This window comes from Leucopleurus acutus, assembly GCF_964270905.1.
Source record: "Leucopleurus acutus genome assembly, chromosome: 16".
In the NCBI taxonomy this organism is placed as follows: Eukaryota; Metazoa; Chordata; class Mammalia; order Artiodactyla; family Delphinidae; genus Leucopleurus; species Leucopleurus acutus.
In genome coordinates, this window is record NC_139158.1 from 37,253,175 (window position 1) to 37,273,626 (window position 20,452).

General features: G+C 58.9%; 5 protein-coding genes across 5 annotated transcripts; 2 read left to right on the plus strand and 3 right to left on the minus strand.

The window, feature by feature from the left end:
- Positions 1 to 634: 634 nt before the first annotated feature.
- Positions 635 to 3,034, plus strand: NOXO1 (NADPH oxidase organizer 1; the record flags this gene model as incomplete). The annotated part of the gene is made up of 8 exons (XM_082858049.1): positions 635 to 700; positions 797 to 877; positions 1,058 to 1,133; positions 1,235 to 1,412; positions 1,554 to 1,735; positions 1,835 to 1,948; positions 2,569 to 2,686; positions 2,767 to 3,034. 8 exons carry the CDS (start codon positions 635 to 637, stop codon positions 3,032 to 3,034), a joined length of 1,083 nt encoding a protein of 360 aa, XP_082714175.1.
- A 362-nt stretch (positions 3,035 to 3,396) lies between these two features.
- On the minus strand, positions 3,397 to 9,605 carry TBL3 (transducin beta like 3). Its single transcript, XM_082858280.1, has 22 exons — positions 9,529 to 9,605; positions 7,984 to 8,035; positions 7,808 to 7,903; positions 7,674 to 7,721; positions 7,428 to 7,569; positions 7,254 to 7,338; positions 6,998 to 7,168; positions 6,838 to 6,913; positions 6,672 to 6,765; positions 6,406 to 6,587; positions 6,172 to 6,313; positions 6,013 to 6,071; positions 5,826 to 5,929; positions 5,203 to 5,350; positions 4,887 to 5,117; positions 4,743 to 4,813; positions 4,503 to 4,659; positions 4,365 to 4,423; positions 4,009 to 4,112; positions 3,852 to 3,923; positions 3,605 to 3,763; positions 3,397 to 3,521 (listed from the first exon to the last, which is right to left on the minus strand). Exons 1-22 carry the CDS (start codon positions 9,567 to 9,569, stop codon positions 3,421 to 3,423), a joined length of 2,394 nt encoding a protein of 797 aa, XP_082714406.1. The 5' UTR covers positions 9,570 to 9,605; the 3' UTR covers positions 3,397 to 3,420.
- Positions 9,606 to 10,830: 1,225 nt separating this feature from the next.
- RNF151 (ring finger protein 151) lies at positions 10,831 to 12,704 on the minus strand (the record flags this gene model as incomplete). Its single annotated transcript, XM_082856417.1, has 3 exons — positions 10,831 to 11,301; positions 12,072 to 12,168; positions 12,496 to 12,704. 3 exons carry the CDS (start codon positions 12,702 to 12,704, stop codon positions 10,849 to 10,851), a joined length of 759 nt encoding a protein of 252 aa, XP_082712543.1. The 3' UTR covers positions 10,831 to 10,848.
- Positions 12,705 to 14,988: 2,284 nt separating this feature from the next.
- On the plus strand, positions 14,989 to 16,827 carry RPS2 (ribosomal protein S2). Its single transcript, XM_082856566.1, has 7 exons — positions 14,989 to 15,209; positions 15,298 to 15,387; positions 15,529 to 15,636; positions 15,893 to 16,066; positions 16,147 to 16,306; positions 16,526 to 16,617; positions 16,714 to 16,827. Exons 1-7 carry the CDS (start codon positions 15,024 to 15,026, stop codon positions 16,792 to 16,794), a joined length of 891 nt encoding a protein of 296 aa, XP_082712692.1. The 5' UTR covers positions 14,989 to 15,023; the 3' UTR covers positions 16,795 to 16,827.
- Positions 16,828 to 17,093: 266 nt separating this feature from the next.
- On the minus strand, positions 17,094 to 19,770 carry NDUFB10 (NADH:ubiquinone oxidoreductase subunit B10). The gene is made up of 4 exons (XM_082856629.1): positions 19,546 to 19,770; positions 18,045 to 18,183; positions 17,516 to 17,655; positions 17,094 to 17,252 (listed from the first exon to the last, which is right to left on the minus strand). The coding sequence occupies exons 1-4, from the start codon at positions 19,691 to 19,693 to the stop codon at positions 17,149 to 17,151; spliced, it is 531 nt and encodes a 176-aa protein (XP_082712755.1). The 5' UTR covers positions 19,694 to 19,770; the 3' UTR covers positions 17,094 to 17,148.
- Positions 19,771 to 20,452: the final 682 nt, after the last annotated feature.

Consider the following 20,452-nt stretch of genomic DNA (forward strand, 5'->3'; position numbering starts at 1 on the left):
AAAGAAACCCTGACAGTTAATATCCATTTAACACAAATTTCCTCCTCTGTGATTTGGGGACATTATAGAGACCTTTCCTCCAATGTGAGGATTAAGCCAAACAAAGCACTTAAAACCTTTAACACTGGGTCACTGGTTCCTGATGATGACTGCTGTTAGCTCCCCAGGGAGTTCAAAGAGCCAAAGGGCACACCCGGCAGGTGGCTCTGACCGATCTCAGCACTACACAGGGTGTGGGAGAGCCGGGAGGTGTGGCCAGGCCTGGCGGCACTTTGATGGCTCTCCTTCTCCTCCTCCTCCACCCACTGCCAGACTCCAGCAGGAGGGCCTCAGGCCGCAGTCCCAGCCCCAGCCCTTCCACTCTTTCTTTGCTTCTCCTCCCACCCGCGGAGCCCTGTGCTCCTGCCCCTCTACAGGCTAGGGGTGCGGTGAGGAAGCTGTGAAGGACCCAGTCACAGGCAGGGAAGTGCAGCAAGGACGTGGCTGGTCTGGGGCATCGCCGGGGAATTCCAAACCGTCTTCTGGGTACCCGAGGCCTCCCCTCCTCCCCAAGTAGGCAGGGAGGCAGTGGGACGCTTGACCACACCCGACAGACTCCAGAAACCTGTGACGGAGATCTGGGGAAGCCACAGCGATGGCAGGCCCCCGGCACCCGGTGTCTGTGAGCGGGGCAGCTCTGGTACAGACAGGCAGGCTCCAGGTCGGGACTGATGGGACCCCTGCCAGCCCCAAGGGGGAGGGAGGGAGTTCCTGGCCTAGCGCCTCCAAGAAGCCCCCAACCTATTTCATCTAACAGACGTTCGCCTTTTCCGTGTGCTGGTCGGATGACAGCGACACCTTTGCACGAAGAAGCTGGGAGGAGTTCAGGAGACTCCATGTGAGTGAGTTTGGAGCCACCCTGACTTCCCCCAACTGCATGACCCACCCGTGACCACCCCGCATTGCCTGCCCTTGTGCCCACTCGGGCTTCCAGCTCCTAAGATCCTGGAAAGGGACCCCCGCCCTCCCAGGGGAACAGTGGGCCCTCGGAGACTGACACGCCCCTTCTCGCCCTCAGAAAACCCTCAAGGAGACTTTTCCAGTGGAGGCGGGTCTGCTGCGGAGATCTGACCGCATTCTCCCCAAGCTTACAGGTCAGGCCAGCAAGGATCCCAGGAGGGGCGGGGGAGGCAGCAGTCTGATGTGGGGAGCCCTGGGGTGTGTGTCTCACGGTCAGTCCCTATCCTGGCCACAGATGCATCGTTGTTGGTGCACTGGGGCCGCACTGGCAGAGGCCTGGCACGCCTGCAGCTGCTGGAGACCTACTCAAGGGCGCTGCTGGCGACCGGGGAGCGTGTGACCCACAGCCCGGTGCTCACTGGCTTCTTTGCACCACAACCCATGGACTTGGAGCCTGTGCTGCCAGCTGGCAGGTGCCTGACCCACCCCCAACTCTCTGCCAGCAGAAACATCTGGAATATGGGGGAGGCGGGGTGGAGGAAGGGCCAATGAGGGGAGGCTTAGAGGCTGAATGGACAGGTGGACATCCCACCTCTCACCTGCACCCTCACCAGCCTGGTGATCCTGCCTGCCCCACAAGAGCCCCTGCCAGGCCCCACGGGCAGCCCTGCCATCCGCAGCCAGGAGGCTCAGAGCCTGCACTGTCTGCAGCCCTTCAGCACCCAGGACACATGGGGCCAGCCCTTCCATGCTCGGGCCCAGGAGGTCCTAGATGTGCTGCTGCGACACCCCTCAGGTGGGCCTGGGTGGGAATCTGGGGACACATCCTTCTGCCCCCTGGGATGCCAGTGGGCCTCAGGAACCAAAACACCCCCTGCCCTTATCTTGGGCACAGGCTGGTGGCTGGTGGCGAATGAGGACCAGCAGATGGCATGGTTTCCTGCTCCCTACTTGGAAGAGGTGGCCCTGGGCCAGGGACGAGATGGGGAATGGTCCCTAGGGAGCAGTGGTGAGACTAACCCTCCTCCCCACACCCACCACCACGGGGCTGTGTTCGGCAAAGCTGAGTCACAAGCAGCACGCAAGCCAGGGGAATGAGGCCTTGGGACGACCAGGGGGTACCAGTGGCCCTGTAGTGTGTGCTTGGTCCCCACAGTGAGGCGGAGCCCCACTGGGTTTTTTTTTTTAATTTACTTATTATTTTTGGCTGCATTGGGTCTTCGTTGCTGTGCACAGGCTTTCTCTAGTTGCAGCGAGCAGGGGCTACTCTTCCTTGCGGTGCAGAGGTTTCTCATTGCAGTGGCTTCTCTTGTCGTGGAGTACGGGCTCTAGGTGCGCGGGCCTCAGTAGTTGTGGCTCATGGGCTCTAGAGTGCAGGCTCAGGAGCTGTGGCACGTGGGCTTAGTTCCACGGCATGTGGGATCTTCCTGGACCAATGTCCCCTGCATTGGCAGGCAGATTCTTAACCACTGCACTACCAGGGAAGCCCCGCACTGGGTTTTAAAGCGGTCCCTGGTGTCAGCAGAGATCCAGAGGGGAGCCCGGAGGTGGTGATTCAGCAGGAGATGATGCAGGGACTAAGAGGTGGGGCCCTGGCCTCTGTGGTGACCACCAAGGATCCGTTCCCAGGGTACCAGTTCTGTGCTTCCCATTCCTACGAGAGCAGCCAAGCCGATGAGCTGTCTGTGACCATAGGGGCACGCGTGCGTGTGCTGGAAACATCAGACTGTGGTTGGTGGCTGTGCAGGTACGTGGGGTGGGGCTCTGGTGGGCCCAGTCTAACAGAGGCAGGGCCCAGTGCTAACCAAACCCCGCCCTCCCCCACAGGTTCCAAGGCCGTACTGGTCTTCTCCCAGCTGCAATACTGCAGCCTGACGGGCTGGGCACACTCCTCAGCGGACCATGGCTCCACCTCAGGGTAGATGGTGGTGAGGACAGGGAGGGCGAGGCCCAAAGCTCCCCCAAGTCCCCCCAGGCCACGACCCTGCCGCCTACCGTGCCTGCCCGACCATCTCGGAGTGCCATTCAGAGCTGCTGCTGCACCATCACCTGTGAGGCACTGGGGCAGGACCCAGGGTGTCACGGACCCCCTTGAGAGTGTGTGGCATGTTGTGGAGGGCTGCGCTGTGCACCCCACAGCTAGAGCGGCAGGCCAGAGGCTCCAGACCCCAAGGATGGTGGCTGCCAGCCACATCAGCCTCAGGGCTGTGGGATGCGCAGTTGAGGGTGGGACTCCCTGGCTGGTGGGGCAAGGAGACTACACTCTCCCTTGTCTTCAGAGTAAAGTTCTCCTGACTGACCCCCACCCAGTGTCTGTGCTGAGGGGCAGGGACTGGGGGATCTTGGGCCAAAGTGTGGGGGCGGGGCTGGCTGGTGGGCCCAGCCTCGGGCTGGCCCAGGCAGTGGTCCAGGACCTGGGGTGAGACAAAGCCCAGACAGACACAGGCAGCTGAGATAGCAAAGTACATGTTTTGGTGTGTTTCAGAGGGCCGCGGGGAGAGTGGGCAGCTTCATGTTGTGCCATAGGAAGTCCAGGAAGGTGGCTGCCTGCAGCATCCGGCTGAGCCGTTGGAAGTGCCGCTCTGGGGGAGGACAGCAGGCAATCAGGGTAGGAGGAGTCTGGCTGGACGGCCCCCTGTGCCCACCTGGGGCTGGGTCTACATACCAGTGTAGGGCAGCAGGGCCTCAAGTGAGGCCCGCACACCGTCGTAGGCCAGCAGCTCTTCCGGGGCTTCATGCTGCAGGAGCACGGCCAGCACGGCCTGGGCTTCGTGGCAGTGCCGTGAGTTGGTGTTCCACGTGACACAGAAGCGCAGCAAGGCCTCTGTGGGTGATGGGGACCGTCAGACCTGCCTGCTGGGCCACCCCAGCCTTACTAGGCACTATCCAGCCCTGACCTGCCTGCCCCAGACCTTTCTGGTCTCGCCGCAGTTGGAGCACCGTGGCTTCCAGCTTCTCGCAAGCCTCGGGGTCCCTCTGGATAGCTACGGGAGGAGAGAGGAGACTGAGCCCTGGGGAAGGACCCGAGAGACTACCCCTGCCGCCTGTCTGGCCCGAGGCAGCACTGACCCTGGATGACAGTCAGCACAGTGTGGGGCCGGTCTAGAGAGATGGCCAGGCCCAGCGCCCGCAGGTACCGCTTCTCGTGGAGCAGGTTGTCCAGTTCTTGTTGCCTGGTGGGGGAAGGAGGGAACAGGACCACTCGGGGACCTGGCTAGGGCTGAAGGCAGAGCCATCGGGGCTGGCTGAGGAGTCTGCAGCCCGGGCCTGAGCACCCGCTGGGCGTGAGCTGTGTTGCTGCTCCGAGCCTTGGTTTCCCCAAGCTATAGAGAGAAGGGACGCCAATGTGCCCTACTCCAAGGGGCAGGGGTGGTGCTAACACATGGGACTTGCCGTGAGGGGTTGGGTGGAGACCCCCAACTCACTTGACCATCTGCTCCTCTCTCTTGGCCTGCTCCTCTGCCTGCTCCGCCTCGGTCACATCCTGGGGTCAGACTGGGGTCAGACTGGCACACCCACGCTGTCCTGCCCACTGTCCCCCCACCCCACCCCAGGCCACACACCTTCCAGAGAATGACGCAAGAGTCGCTGGCGCCGGTGAGGGCATGGTCATCCAGCCGGCTGCAGTGCAGACCCCAGACCTTGTCCTCGTGGGCGTCCAGCGTCCTCACACACTCATTGTTCTTGATGGTCCAAAGCTTCACAAGCCCATCAGAGCCGCTGTGTTCAGGATTGGGAGGGGGCTCAGCCCTGGGGCCTGCCCCTAGCTCACCCCTAACCCTGCCCCGCCCTCACCCACTCACCTGGACAGCAGCTGTGTGCCGCGGCTCACAAATGCCACCTTCAGCACAGAAGCATCATGTCCCTCGAACGTCTGCAGGGTGGGGAGAGGGGAGGTGTGAGGTGTCACCAGGTAGGGGGCCAGGCCTGGGCTGAGGGAGGCTTACCTTGAGGCAGCTGAAATCCTGCAGTGCCCAGAGCTTGACAGTGCCATCGGCCGAGGCCGTAGCCAACACCTGGTCCATGGGCGAGAATTGGACACACCAGAGGCCACGCCGGTGGCCCGAGAAGACGCCCAGCAACTGGCACTGTGGCAGGGCCCAGAGTTTGGCCGTGCGGTCCTGTGACCCCGTGGCCAGCAGCTTGTCGTTGGGGGCGATGGCCACACTGTTGATGTCCTGGTGGTGGGAGCAGACAGCAGCTCAGATCCCCATCCCAGCAAGGGCCCTGCTACGACCCCACCTGTGTGCTGCGTGCGGTCACCTTGTCGTGGCAGTGCTGCGTGGCCTGGGCCTGTAGGAGAACAGGTCCACCATCGGGGCCTGTGCTCTTGGATGGCAGGGCTTCAGGGAGGGGCCACAGCTTCACAGTGCAGTCCTGGCTGCCCGTCACCAGGAAGGTCTCCTTCAGCCTGAGGCCCGATTTGGGGGAGGGGGAGACACCTGCTGAGCCCTGGCCAGCCCTGTCTGCAGCGCACCACAGCTCAGGCCTGTCAGACCTTGGTCCAAACCAGAAAGACTGTCCCGGAATGTGAACTAATGTGCCACCGCCTTAACACCTCTGGGACCACCTGCTTCCACTCGAGTCTGCACTGTGTGCCCTCAGTGCTGTCAAACTCGGGGACTTGGTCCCAACAATGGGAGCCCCAGGCCTAAAGAGCACCCTCTCCCCCTAGAAGCTGCTTAGTGTCATTGTCCCTGGTCTACCACCCCTCCCCTTTTATCCACACAACCTTAAGATCACTTCTTAGGAACCTCCTACGGTAGCATCTGAGGATGCCCCAGCCCCTGTTCTCTAGTCCACATTCCTAGGCTGGAGACTCAGAGAGCAAGGCAAAACCCGCCTCTGCCTCCGTGACACCCCGGACCCCAGCCCTGAACCACTACCTTGAGCAACAAATGGTGCCCACGCTGTGTGTGTGTCCAGAGCCCTGAGCCACACAGGCCACCTCGCCTGCCTTGTTCATCCTCCAGACGCAGATGCTCTGATCCTGGGGATGGGATGGGTGAGGAGAGGCTGGGCTGGGCTTCCTGACCCAGGACCCTGTCCCCCGCACCTCTCGTGGTGCTTCACCTTGGCACAGCTAACGAAGAGCCACCCCTTCCGGAACACATCTAGGGCCAGGACAATATCTAGAAAAAGGTGGAGAAGAAATGGTTAGAGAACAGCTATGGCAAGGCGGGGCAATCCAGTCCTGGGTGAAGTTCGGGGGCGCTGGCCTGGCACCCTCACCTGTGTGGCCGTGGAGAATCTGGCAGGCGGACGTCTGCAGCTCAAACACTTTCAGGCAGGGGCTGTTAGAGGCCACCACAACGTGGGAGTCCTTGGGCCCGAGGAACCGGACGTCCAACACCTCCTCACTGTAGCCGGCAAACTGTAGGGGCAGGAGGGACACAGGCCAGGGCCTGTGTGAGTGGAGGGCTGGCATCCTGGGCTGTGGGCCGAGCAGGGGCAGTGCTTGCTCACCTGTTTCTGCAGCTGCAGGGAGCGGGCCTCATAGAGAAGCAGGTTGTGGTCAGCAGTGACGCTGAGGAGCAGGCCAGCGGCTCGGGCCAGGGTGCAGTGGGTCAGCTCCCGCCCGGGACCTGGCAGCTGCCGTTGTGCATGGACACACTGCCCAGAGGCCGCCTCCCACACGCGCAGCGTGCCTGTGTGGGGACAAGGGCCGCTGGACTCACGGGTCCACAGGCCTCCATTACCCCTGCTGCCCGCCCTGGCCTGGCCCCACCCACCTTGGTCGCCAGCTGTCAGGAAGTGCAGGCCCGCAGACTTCACACCCAGCTCCGGCGCCGGCTCCTCTGGCAACAGAACTGCAGCCTCCACACTCTGAGGACGAGCAGGTCAGAGGTGGCAGCCCCGCACCCCACCCCGCCCCACTCAATGGCCCTGGCGCCCCACCTCAAACACCGGCACGGTCCTTGTGGCCTGGAGGCTCTGCAGGTCCCAAACAATGCAGATCTTGTCACGGCCTGAGCTGGGGGGAAACAGCCACCTCAGTTCCCAAGTCTCAGCTGTGGCCGTCCCTTTCCTGCCAAGGCCTGGGTAGCTGGCTACTGACCTGAGCATGGTGTGACCATCGGCACTGAAAGTCAGAGAAGTGACAGCGCTGTAGTGGGCAGTCAGCATGGCCAGGCACGACCGGTCCTGCAGCGACCACACGCGGATGCTGGTGTCTGCGGCTGAGGAGAATAGGAGCAGGCGTGCGGGGTCCGGGTGGAAGGCCACCAAACTGCAGGCAGGTGGAGTGGGGCTGGTGAGCTATGCCACCCTGACTGTGACGCCCCACCCACCCGCCCTCCGCCACCCCTACTCACTGTATGACACCCGGTGAGCCCCGAAAGTGGTGTGTCCCATAGTGCTGCACGACATCCCAGACACGCACAGCCCCATCACAGCCGCCTGTGGGAATGTATTCGAGGTGCAGGGGCTGTATGCCCAAAGCCCCCTGCCTGGCTCTAGCTGCTCCCTCTACCCAGCCGGGGTCCTACCTGTGGCTAACAGCGTGGAGGTGGGGTCAAAGGCCATGGTGGCCACAGGGGCTGTGTGTATTGCCTTCCACAGGCGGGTGATGCTGCCCTCTTGCCAGGCCCACTGAGCCAGCAGCAGTGCCCGGCTGGCTGTCACCAGCACCTGGGGGAGCACGCAGTTCAGCTGGGGGCAGAGGCATGGACGCCATCCTCATCAACTCTGGTTGGGACGTACCGGAGCCCACCTCTTGTCCCGGTCCCATATACCTTGTCATCGGGGCTGAGATCAAAGGCAGTGATGTCCTCCTGGTCCTCCTGGGGCGAGAGTGAATGCACAGGGTGCCATGAGAATAGGCTGCCCCCCACACCAGCCCCTTACCCTGACCCTCCCCTGCCCTCACCTGCTCCAGGCTCTGCAGCATAGTCCCCGAGGCCACATCCAGGATGTTGACTCTGGTGCCACAGACACAGAAGAGGTGCTGCCCAGTCTGATCCAGCTAGTGACAAAGGAGTCTCAGTCAAGGTAACACTTTTCAGCTCCTGCCTGCCCCACCACTCTGCTCCCCTAGGCCAGTACCTGCACCTTCCCGCCCTTGTAGAAAGGCTCGATCTTGCGCTCGACAACATAGCTGGAGGAGAGACGGGGAGAGAGTGAACCACCCACCCCTTGGTCCTCAGTGCCCAGCCCTGCGCTAGGTGCTCCCCTAGAGATCAACCCAATAGGGCCCTGCCCTTGAGGAGTTCCTGGGTAGCAGCAGGGATGCAGGAGGCATGAGAGAGGAAAAGTGATGAGCTCTTCTACTGTTCCTTTCTTTAACTCTCAGTTGTACTGTGAGATGGGTACCCCCATGTTACAGAAGATTTGGGACCCTGGGCTGGTCCGTGATCCACACGGGTCCCAGGGCAGTCCAAGTCTTCCCAGACTCCCCGGTATGGAGGAAACCAGGCCTTGGGGGCCCCCTGCTGGCCATGAGAGACAAGGCTTGGGTACCAGCCCAGAGCAACATCCTTTTCAACATCCTCAACACTATCATTCCTGAGGTCCAGCCTGCCCCTTCCCCAAGCCCGGCTCCTTCCTCCATCTCACTCTCTGAGCAGATTCTCATTTCAGCAAAAGTGTCAGGCTGTCCTCTCCCCTCCCTCTTGGCTACTTCCATGCTGGTCCAAGCCACTGCACTCTCCTCTCCGGGGAGCTGCTCCAGCCTCTTTTGGTCCCTATCACTCTCTCAAACCCTGCTCCCAGAGAGGCCTTCTAGAACATAACTCTGTTCATGTCATCACCCTGCCTTAAAGTCCTCTGCTCTCCTTACGCGTTTACGAGACCCTGCCTCGAGGGGTGTCTCCTGACTCTTTGTGTTCACATGGGCTGTTCCCTGTATGTGGCCCAGGTCTCTCTTTCCGAATTTCAAAGGTGCCTGGATGACTCCGCTGGAGGAAGCCTGACAGCCAAGATGAAACGGAGCCCCCCTGAACCCACTCGACCATCCAACAGATGGTCTCGGCATCAGGGCTACCCCTTGCTAATGCGTGTCACAGGCCCTGATAGAAACGATTTGCTTAATATGTTTATCCCACCAAACTGCTGCACAGGGCGAGGCTGAGTGTGTCTGGTCCCGGGCACTGAGCACTTAGATGTTCAGCATAAGTTTGGGGGTTGAAAAAGCACGGGATTGAGAGCTTCCTGGCCACGGAGGACCAGCCCATCTCCTGACATCTCTTCCTGCTGCTCCCCGGAGAAGAGGGACAGCAGATGAAACCCCCCAGGCCGCCTGCCCCAGAGATGGTTCTTCTCCTGCTACCTGAGCGCTGGGGAGTCCCGCTCCCGTCCAGGACCAGCCTCGACCTGTGCTCAGTTCGCCCCCTCCTCCCTCTCTCGGATTTCTTGTCCCCCTCCCCCTCCCCAAACCAGCTCCAAGTTTAAGTAGCGGAAGCCAGCTGCACCCGGTGGGACTCCAGTGCCAGCCCTCCGAGAGCAGTCAGTGCCGGCTCTCCCGCGAGGACTCCGCGGGCCTGTCCGTATCCAGCCCTCACCCCCTCCCCAAATGGGTGCAGGACCCACGCCAGGCGCCTTCGCTACTCCGGCAGCGAAGCCGGCTCCCTCCCCGGCGGAGCCCCGGCTCACTTGGACTTGAAGCGGCCCACTCCGGCTGCCGCCTCCGCCATGTCGCCGCTGCCGCCGCCGCCGCGTGAAGGAGACCTGGGCGCGACACCACACTGTCGGCGCCGGGGGATGGCGTCACCGCCGGCAACTAATGTGACGTCACCAGCGCTGCGGCCTCGGCGACATCTTTGCTGAGGGCAGCGGAGCGGCGTCAGGAAGCGGAAGATGGCAGAGGTGTTTCCGGCCTTGAGGGCGGGCTGTAGAACAACGTGGAAGCGGCTGGGGTCGACTGGCAGTGTGCTGGGGTCTCTAGCTGCCTGTCGTTTTACTGGACTTTTTTTTGTTGTTGTTTTGCGGTACGCGGGCCTCTCACGTTGCGGGGCACAGGCTCCGGACGCGCAGGCTCAGTGGCCATGGCTCACGGGCCCAGCCGTTCCGCGGCACGTGGGATCTTCCTCCGGGACACGAACCGTGTCCCCTGCATCGGCAGGCGGACTCTCAACCACTGCGCCACCAGGGAAGCCCTTACTGGACATTTAAAAAGGTATTCGGGAACGTACCTGGTGGCGCAGTGGTTAAGAATCCGCCTACTCCTGCAGGGGATATGAGTTCGAACCCTGGTCCAGGAAGATCCCACATGCTGCAGACCAACTAAAGTTAAACCCCTGCGCCTCAACTACTGAGCCTGCGCTCTAGAGCCCGCAAGCCACAACTACGGAAACCTGTGCGTCTAGAGCCCGTGCTCTCCAACAAGAGAAGCCACTGCAATGAGGCGCCCACTTACCGCAAGAAGAGTAGACCCGGCTCGCCGCAGCAAAGGCCGTGCGCATCTTTATTTATAAATAAATAAATGTATTAAAAAAAAGCAAAAAAGGTATTCGTAGGAAGTGTTTACTAAAGTAATCCCAAGACTCCTGCCCCCTTGGCATTCTGGGATTTGGGGCAAGAGTAGTCAGGTGTGGTGAGTTAGCAGATACAGCCTGTGAACCGGGCGCTGCCTTAGGGCTTCCGGTATAGTATGAGAAATAACGCAGGTAAATTAATAAGTCGGGTGATTTCAGAGTCGTTCAAATATTGATTGAGCACATTCCACGTGCAAAGCAGTGTTCTAGGCACTTGGGAGACACCACAGAAGCCGGTGAGCCAGTGTGAACTAGTGGGAAAGACCTTGGAAAGGTTCAGGTAAACAGGCCAAGATGTCCCTTTCAGATGAGGTGAGTAATGCCTGGAGGGAAAGGCGTGAGGCCAGCAAGCACAGCGGTGGTGAGGCGGCCAGGCCGGGGCTCTGCGTTTATTTACTCTCCTATTTACAAGGTAGCTTGGCCCTGGGCCCCCCACATCTCAGCCCCAATGCTGCCTTCTGGGGGGGGCCTCAGCCTCCTCTTGCGGGGCGCCCAAGAGCAGGGCGTCATCTTCCTCCAGTAACTCTCCGAGCTGGGCCAGCTGCCGGCGGATGTAGTTGGCAGACCGGTACACCTTGCGCATGCGCCGTAGCAGGCACAGCACCAGGGTCCGGCTGCGCTCCTGGCGCTGGCACCAGGCCTTGCGCAGCTCACGGTAGCAGTTGTGGCTTGCGCGTTCGGCCGGGCCCAGGGTGGCCCCGCAGCCCAGGGGGCAGCGCTGATGGGCACCATGCTGGCAATTCTGCCGGTGCTCGGCCAGGTTCCCACGAGGCACCCGCGACGTGCACCCCTCATTGGGACAGGCCATCAGCTCGAAAGGGCATGAGTCCTGGTGCCCCTTCCGATGGGCCAGGGGGCACGTCACCAGGCAGCCAGCTTCGGCGTTCTTGCACTGGGGGTGGAGGAGAGCATTGTGTGAGCCAAACCAGGTGAGGCACTGCCAGCCATGAGCCGGCTGCCCCCCATAGAATCCCCCATCCATGGCATTCCACTGAGCAGGAACCACTGAACTGGGAGCCTCCCAAGCTCTTATGTACCACTGGCTTGGTGGAGAGAGGGAAACAGTGGAGCAAATGCTTGGAGGTGGGAAAAATCTAAATCTCTGAGAGGAGGGGGACAGGACCTGAGGTTTAGAGAACAGGGAGTTACATGGTTGGGTTGGTCGGGTGGATTGTTTGTATGCCAGGTTTTTTTTTTTTTTTTTTGGTTCCACTGTGTGGCTTGTGGGATCTTAGTTCCCTGACCAGGGATTGAACCTGAGCCATGGCAGTGAAAGCACTGAATCCTAACCACTAGACCATGAGGGAACTGCCCAGTCAGGTTTTTTAAAAAAAAAATCTCAATTTCCCCATCTATAAAACTATGGGGCTGGAGAGTAATGGGCAGCACAACAGACACTCCATTCTCTATAATCCCCATTTTACAGCTGGGGCTCCTGGGGCTCAGAAAGGTTAGGTAACATGCCCAAAGTCACACAGCAAGTAAGTGGTAGAGAAGTGACTCAAATTCAGCCAAGTCTGATGACCTCAAGGAGGGCAGTCTGTTGGTGTAGAAACCCTCAGTTCTGAGGATGGGATTCTTTTCAACCTCTCTCCTGGCTCTGCTCCCCACCCCTACAGGGGTGAGGAGGGTAGGGTGGTGGGAGTGGGTGTTTTGAGCTACCTTGACTTCCAGGCGGCCAATGAGCTTCCGGAGTTTATTCACATGGACCATCTTTTTCTGTTTCACCTCTTTCCTGCAGCACGGACAGGTCTTCTGCCTAGGAGACATGAGTGGGGGTGATTATTGGGAGTGGGAGGAGAGCAAGTGGCAGCAACATGCCTCCCTGGTGGTCCCTCCTTCTCTTTAGCTGGAAGAGACATAAGAGGGCATTATAGGGAGCTCTCAGCTCTGAGGCTGGGGCTAAGGGTTGCAGATACCACAGGGTGACCAGACTCACATAAATTAGTGTCCCAGGAGATTTGGCAGCTGAACTTTATGGCTGTCATGACCCAGTGCTTGGCTGACCTTCCTCTCTGTTCTGGGCCCCAGGAATGGCTCCCAGCCCCACCCCTGCCCTCCCAGCCTTTTGGGTGCCCAGTAGCACCTGGCTAGCCACGGGAGGATGCACCTCTTGCAGAAGATGTGGCTGCATGGCAACCTCATCGGCCTCTTGAGAACTCCATGGCAGACAGAGCACAGGAAGTTGCAGTCGGGAGGGCTGGTGAAGAGGTTGAGATCATACCCGCCACTCTGCAAAGGCCAGGCCAGCATTAGGGCCTGGCTGGGACCAGGATCTGGCTCCCCACTCCACATGCCCAGAGAAGGACCCCAGGAAGCTTTGGGTGGGAGGTGGGCCACATGAGAGCCCCAAGTGGAGGGCTGGGTTAGCACCCACTATGAGGTGACAGTGGGGAGGGTCAAATCCCCCCATGACTACCAACCTCCAGCTGTAGAAGCTGGCCTTGGCCTGGAGTTAACACCTGCCCAGAGGGACTTCCCTGATGGCGCAGTGAATAAGAATCTGTGCTCCCAATGTAGGGGGCCCGGGTTCGATCCCTGGTCAGGGAACTAGATCTCACATGCATACTGCAACTAAGAGTTCTCAAGCCTCAACTAAGAAACCTGTGAGCTGCAACTAAGACCCAGTGCAACCAAATAAATAAATACTATTTTTTTAAAAAAAAGACTTGGCCAGAGCCCTCTGAAAGGTTTCCGTGTCCTATTTGGGAGCTTGTTCCCCACTGTGCACATCATCTTAGTGAGGAATGGGGTCCAGCTCTGGACAGGTCTAAATGCTCACCATGATCTCTGGATGGCAGCTCCACTGACCGCTGGGGCTCAGGAGCCTCCATTTCATAGCAGGAGCAGGCCGACATCACAGTGGCATTGTCCAGCTCAGGCCAATCACAGCCCTGGCCCAGGGCACCACCTGGCTCTTGCTCCCCTCTCAAGAGTCACAGGGCACCCCAGAGCTGGGATAGGTCTCTGGAGCCCCTGCCTTGCCTCTGCCTTGGGGGTGGCTGACAGCCATCTTCAAATAGCACTAAGGCTGGAACCAAGCTTCCAGGGGCTATTTCCTCAAAGCTGAGGCTCCAGCAGGAGCGCAGGGACTGTTCCCCTCTCCTTCCTCAAATAGGCTGCCCAGGTGGCCAGATCCCCAAGAGCTCAGGGGGCTTTAGACATTGACTCATCATCAGGTCTCTTAGGATCAGAGACCTATGGAGCTAGCTCCAGGGTACAAACCAGGAGTGAGGACCAGATTTCCGTGGTACTGCAGCAGGAGCCTAGCATGTGGGAGAGCCTCCCAGAGCAGGTAGGCTGACCACCTGGGTAGGCCTATGAGGAAAGGTGTGGGGAAACCAATTTCCATGTGTGAGGCACAGAACAGAGAACTGCAGTTTCAATACCACTGAGTGTTGAGCTCATCAAATCCTAAAGGCCCTAACCCTTTCCTGAGAGCAATAGGGAGCCACTGCAAGCCTCTGAGCTGCAAGTCTTACACTCCCACCCTTGTTAGTGTTTTGCTGATCCAGCCTGACTCACCTCAAGCTCAAGGTACTTTACATGCTGATGTAGAAGATACGGGGTATGGGTAGAAATAATATGGTTTCAAACCTGGCTCTGCCGCTTTTAGAGGGTGGGATCTTAGAAATCACTTGCCAACCTTCAAGACCGGGTTCTACCCCTGCATGGCATCCAAAGCAGAGTTGAGCTGGCCAGGAAGGTGTCCCACAAAGGTCTCCCTCCACAGCACACCTCGGTTCCCACGTCAGCAGATGCGTTTTCCAGGATGGTAGTCGGGGGTTCAAGAACACCCACACACGGATGAATCAGAGAAACAGCTTTATTGAAAAACGAAAGCAGAGCCCCCCCTTCCCCCCCCGGTCATGGCGGCGTCGGCCTCAGGCTCTGAGCATCCAGGCATCCTAAGGGTAGAAGACGAGATCAGGGATCAGGTACCAGAGTCCGGAACATGAGAGCAGCCGCAACCGGGGCCGGAGCGGCGGCGCGTGTCGGGGCCTGGGTTTCACCTTCCCACACGGAAGAGCGGGCGGTGAGCTGAGGCCCCCGGTGGCTCTGGGCGCCGAGTCTCACCTGCGGCCACGGCCAAAGCCGCGGGTGATTTTCAGCCAACGCCGATCTCCCAACCACCCCACAGCGCCGCAAAGTGCCAGGCAGAAGTACCTAATGAACAGACCTACCTGCAGCCGGAGAAGACGAGGTAGAGGCCGAGCTGTCCCTTATAGCAGCGTCCTAGTCGCGCAGATTCCGGGGCCGCGGACACGCAGGCACTCGCCGAGCTCGGCGGGGGCGGGGCCCCTCGGAGCCAATCACAGGCCGTTTTATAGGCCCTTGGCGCAAGAGCGATTGGGGTGGGGCAGCCGAGATCTCGCGGCGCTTGGCGCTATATAAAGACTCCCTTGGGGGAAGCTTCTTTCTTTTTTTCCGTAAAAACACGTGAGTATTCACGTTAGTAGCTGCGGCCGGTGGGCCTGGGCGGTGGGAATCCGCCGCCATCGGGCGGGGTCCGGGCTGGTGCGCCCACGCTGTGGGGCTGAAGCCCGGCCTGGGCGTCCGAGGTGTCCGTAGATGCCAGGGCCTCACTGACCGGCTTGTTACTCTTTTTAGCAAATGGCGGATGACGCCGGTGCTGCGGGAGGCCCCGGAGGCCCCGGAGGCCCCGGGGGCCCTGGCATGGGAAGCCGTGGTGGCTTCCGCGGAGGCTTCGGCAGCGGCGTCCGGGGCCGGGGCCGGGGTCGCGGTCGGGGCCGGGGCCGAGGCCGCGGAGCTCGCGGAGGCAAGGCCGAGGACAAGGAGGTAGGTCTGCGCTATGCGCGTGAGGCGGGCACTTGGACGGCACCGGGAAGGCGGTCCTGGGCACCTGCTGCGCCTTTTCCTCTTCCAGTGGCTCCCCGTCACCAAGCTGGGCCGCTTGGTTAAGGACATGAAGATCAAGTCCCTGGAGGAGATCTATCTCTTTTCTTTGCCTATCAAGGTAAACATAGGTTCTCTTTTTCTTGGGTGGGGCCTTGGCCTGGCTGGGGTCGAGGGAGCTTTGTCACTGGTTGGACATTGAGGGGTCCTAGGCTCCACTTTTGGTTTTATTAAAGTTTTGTCACAAATTTTTTTCTTGTAGGAATCTGAGATCATTGACTTTTTCTTGGGGGCATCTCTCAAGGACGAGGTTTTGAAGATCATGCCTGTGCAAAAGCAGACCCGTGCTGGCCAGCGGACCAGGTTCAAGGTACCCCAGCAATCTTATTTTCCTAGGCTGTTTCTATCAAAGGCTTTTGTGAGACTCTCTCAGCTCTGCATGGTTGCACTTGTGTTCATGCGTGTGACTTTCGTAATGGGGAGAGAGAGAAAGGATCTCCTCAGGATCTCAGATAGGTCTCCTGGTGGCCAGTCTTTCCTTGAGGGGCACAACAGACCCTGTGCGGTGGGTGGCTACTGACGTTATGAAGGGCAGTGGACCACCAGCCACGTCAGTCTCTTTGCAGGCGTTTGTCGCCATCGGGGATTACAATGGACATGTTGGTTTGGGCGTGAAGTGCTCTAAGGAGGTAGCCACTGCCATCCGTGGGGCCATCATTCTGGCCAAGCTCTCCATCGTCCCCGTGCGACGAGGCTACTGGGGGAACAAGATCGGCAAGCCCCATACCGTCCCTTGCAAGGTAGGCTGGATGGTGGTGCGTGGCAGGGCCTGCAGTGGTGCAGACTCTCCAGCCCATCTCCTGACTCTACTCCTTCCCAGGTGACTGGCCGCTGTGGCTCTGTGCTGGTGCGCCTCATCCCTGCCCCCAGGGGCACTGGCATCGTCTCAGCCCCTGTGCCCAAGAAGCTACTGATGATGGCTGGAATTGACGACTGCTACACCTCTGCCAGGGGCTGCACTGCCACGCTGGGCAACTTCGGTAGGTGGCCCACATGTAGACTCTGGCTTCTCTCAGCTCTGCTCAGTCACATTCTTTGTGTGGTTGGTGTATTTTGAGAGAGAGAGGAAGGCTCTCCTAATGCACGACAGATTGGCCCACAGTGGCCTCTCTGTTCCTAGGAGTGCGACAGCTTCTTGCTGTAACTGGGGGTTCATCTCAGGTCAGTTCACTAATCCTCTGCTATTTTCCCTTTTTCAGCCAAGGCCACTTTTGATGCCATTTCCAAGACCTACAGTTATCTCACTCCTGATCTCTGGAAAGAGACGGTGTTCACCAAGTCTCCGTATCAGGTACTTCCTGCCCTGCCACCCTGTTAGGCATAGGCTGGGCAAAGCAAAGGGTAGCAGTCTGTTTGGTTACAACTAAAGCCTCTTTTGTTTTTCTAGGAATTCACTGACCATCTTGTAAAGACCCACACCAGAGTTTCTGTGCAGAGGACCCAGGCTCCAGCTGTAGCCACCACATAGTTTTCTATAAGAAAAATAAAGTGAATGAAGCTAGTTTATAGTTGTCTCTTGTTTTTTTTTTGGGGGGGGGGCCGTACCATGAAGCTTGTGGGATCTTAAGTTTCCCGACCAGGGGTTGAACCTGGGCCCCCAGCAGTGAAAGTGCAGAGTTCCTAACCACTGGACCATCAGGGAACTCCCTATTCTCAAGTTTAGTGGTGGCTGAATTTGGAAGGGAAATGGGGCCAATAAGATGAGAAATCTGGATAAGGTTTATCAATGTGTCAAGGTTGGGAGCTAAAGATGACACCACAGGGATTCCATTACTCTTTATTTTAGCAACAGCGACAGACACATGAGGTGGCTCGAGCTGCCTCAGGCAGCAGCAGTCTCTTTGGTGGCTTTTCTCTCTGCCAGCATCCTCTGCTTCTGTTTTGCCAGGCACTTCCTGGCAGAATAATGGGCCCCCAGGTCATGATCTGGGAAAGAGATGGGGAGGGGAGTCATAGGCCATGATGGGAATTTGTGGTCTTTTCTCCATGCAGGGAGGGCTTGGGCAGCTAAGACAAGTTATTGAGCAGATAAGGGGTGAGGTGAGGTGGTTTTCTTTTACAACCACCAGAGATTGGGCTAATTAGCAAAACGTCTAGTACCCAGCTCTGTAGAGACTGGAAGGAGGACTGGGAAGTGGGGTGGCAGAAGCAGGAGTAGCTGGGGGCAGGCTGGGGTGGAGCTGACTCACAGCGGTCCTGGTAGGCCTTGGCCACCTGGGTGAACTGCTCCAGCTCCTTGGTACAGTTCTGCCTGTAGCTCTCACCTTCCCTCTGCTGACAGGCCTTTAGCCTTTCCTGGATAATGTTGACGATTTCCTGATCAACTTTGCTGAAAGGAAAATGAGAAAGGTGATGAACGACAGGGGTCCCCAACCCCCAGAGCCGTGGACCGCTACCGAAGCTTCATCTGCCACTCCCCATGGCTCGCATTACTGCCTGAACCGTCCCCCCACCGCCACCCCGTGGAAAAACTGCACCATGAAACTGGTCCCTGGTGCCAAAAAGGTTGGGGACCGCTGGTCTTAAGGTCTATAAGGATTCCCTGTACTCAGGGAAAGTAAAATGAAGGCAGGGCCTGGGAGCCCTGTGGTCTGGCCCCTCCACCCCTAGATCTGGGTTGGCCACCATCTCATGGCATCCGGAGGGAATATGCTCATTGCACAGGGCTCTCAGTAGTATTCACTGACTAAGAGCAGAAGCCCAAGGGGGAGGACTTACTAGTCTCTTCTCCATTGCATTTCTGCTTCAAACATGCACAATATGTCCTTTTCCTCGCACTCAGTGATGTCCGGCACGCGGCGGAACTCACGGTGGTAGTAGTAATACCTGTTCTTGGCATGCTGCCGCTCTATAAACTCTGCAAAGAGAAAACCCCAGGTGCAAAGAGAAAACCCCAGGTCCAAAGGTCTTATTGGTTTGGAGAAGCCACAGTTTGAAAGGGCTCTTAGCTTTGTATTTCTCATAAGCCGTGGAAGAGGCAGGCTTCCCAAATGTTCCCAGCTTTTACAAAGACTGGCAATTGGACTCCCAAAGAAGAGGTGTGGGCTGGCACACAGTCCTGGAAAGGACTGGGCTACAAATGGCAATGTCTACGGTTTATGGAGAGTTTCTTTTAAGCCAGGAACCACCCTGTGTTGCATAATACATTAACTCACTTTGTCCCCACGATAACCCTATGCGGGGCAGGTCCTTTTCATTTACAGAGAGGAGACCCAGGCTCTGAGAGATGGCAGGATTCAGAGCCTGTTCTCTGCAAGCCCACACCCTGCTACAGTCCCTCCTGCCGGCCCAGCTCCCCCAGAGCATGGGGATTCCACTGTGGAGGCAAACAGGCCCCAACAGGGAGCCACCAGCAGGGATTCCAGTCCCAGTTCTGCTACTGCTGACCTTCTGGCCTCAACTTCCCCATGGGTAAATGAACAAGTTGGACCTAGTGAGATCTCATCCATCCAGACGTATAAAACACTTTCTAAAAAACTGCTATACAAAAGAGGGAGCAGATCCACTACTTGTTTTTTCCAGACCTTGGGGTGGGGTGGGGTGGGGTGAGGGTGGTTCCTCCCCCCACAAAGAGCCACCAGAGCATACTATGCACCCCAAACGTTCTGTTGTTGAATGAATGGATTGATTAATTAGGCGATTGATGAATCGCCTGGCACTAGTGACTAAGGGCATTATGCTCTGCCTGCTGCACCACCAAGATGGCTGAACCACAAACTGGACAACGATGGTTTAAAACGTTCACCTAGTTTGGACCAGAGATGGCGGAATTTGGGCAGCTCTCAAGCGTGGGCACACACGGAGGGCAAGTTACAGCACACGTAGGTGGAAGGGGCCTCGGCCATCAATGACCACCCGGGCCATTTTGCAGGCATGCAAAGGGTTGGGAGAACCCCTGTACCTCAACAGCCCTCTGTGACCGCCTGCTGTGCAAAACGCAGGATGCAAAGCGTTTAGGGAGAGTGGGATCTAACAAGCCTCAGGACGCAGATGACTTCGATCAGCAAACAGCCCCTAACATTTGAGCGAGGCCGGAGAGCAGGGGTCCGTGGACGGCGGCAGGGGCCATACAGCAGTGAGGGCTCTTGGTGTGTGTGTGGCGGGGTCGTCCCAAGAGGTGAGGCCTGGGGTGCAGTGGGGATCCAGGCTGAGTGACGGGTGCGGGGGGCCCGGGAGCGGTGGGGGGCCCCGGGGCGCAAGGCCCGGCTGGGGCTCGTACCTCTCGCGAGGGTCACTGGCCGATCCACGAGGAGGTCGAAAGCCTTCGTAAAATAGGTGATAGGGTTGGTCAGAGTGGTCTGCGGCGAGGGCGCCGGCGTGCGGCGCGGGGGCTCGGGGTACACGTTGTTGTCCCAGCTGTCCGGCATGGCAGCGACGCGCGGCGGGCTCGACTCTCGGACGCGCTCCTGCGGCCTCCGCCTCGGTCCCGCGGCCTAGTTCGCCCACACAGAGGACAACTGGAGAGCGGCCGCGCCTGCGCAGGACAACGACGGCGCCCGCGAGGCACCATGGGACTTGTAGTTCACCCCGCCTGCCCAAGTGTGGCCTCGGGAGATGCTTCGCAGTGCGAGCGCCCTCGCATGGGACCGCCGCGCCATTGCACTCGTGACGAGCGCCTACTGTGTGCTGGGCGCTGGTATCAGCGGTGAAGGAAACAGATCCCTATTTACATTCTAAGGGGAGACAGACACAGGAGTAAGGAAACCATTCAGTTCGGAGGGCGTGTAGGCACGTGCCAAGTGCAGCAGGGAGCAGAATGATGAACACAGCTGGGCTCTTCTGGAGAACTCAGGCCGGTAGAGCAAATAACAAAGTCAACAGATAACACAAACTGCCAAAGGCTGTACCCTTCCAGGAAGCCTTCTTGGATTGTCCATTCCCTACATCCCTCTCTGAGCTCCATTGTGTCTGCCAGGGCCCCTCATGGACTGGCTGATGCCACTGAGCTTGGAGAGGGGGCTGCCTGGGACAGCACAGGAGATAGGGTTTCCCCTCTCCACCCTCACCCCTCCCCACCCCACGACTAGGGAGAAGTGGCTCCTACCCTGGGCACAGGGCACTCTGTTTTGGTTCTGAGGGTTCCATCCTGGCCCTGAGCACTGTTGTGCCCTTGAGGCAGCTCCATT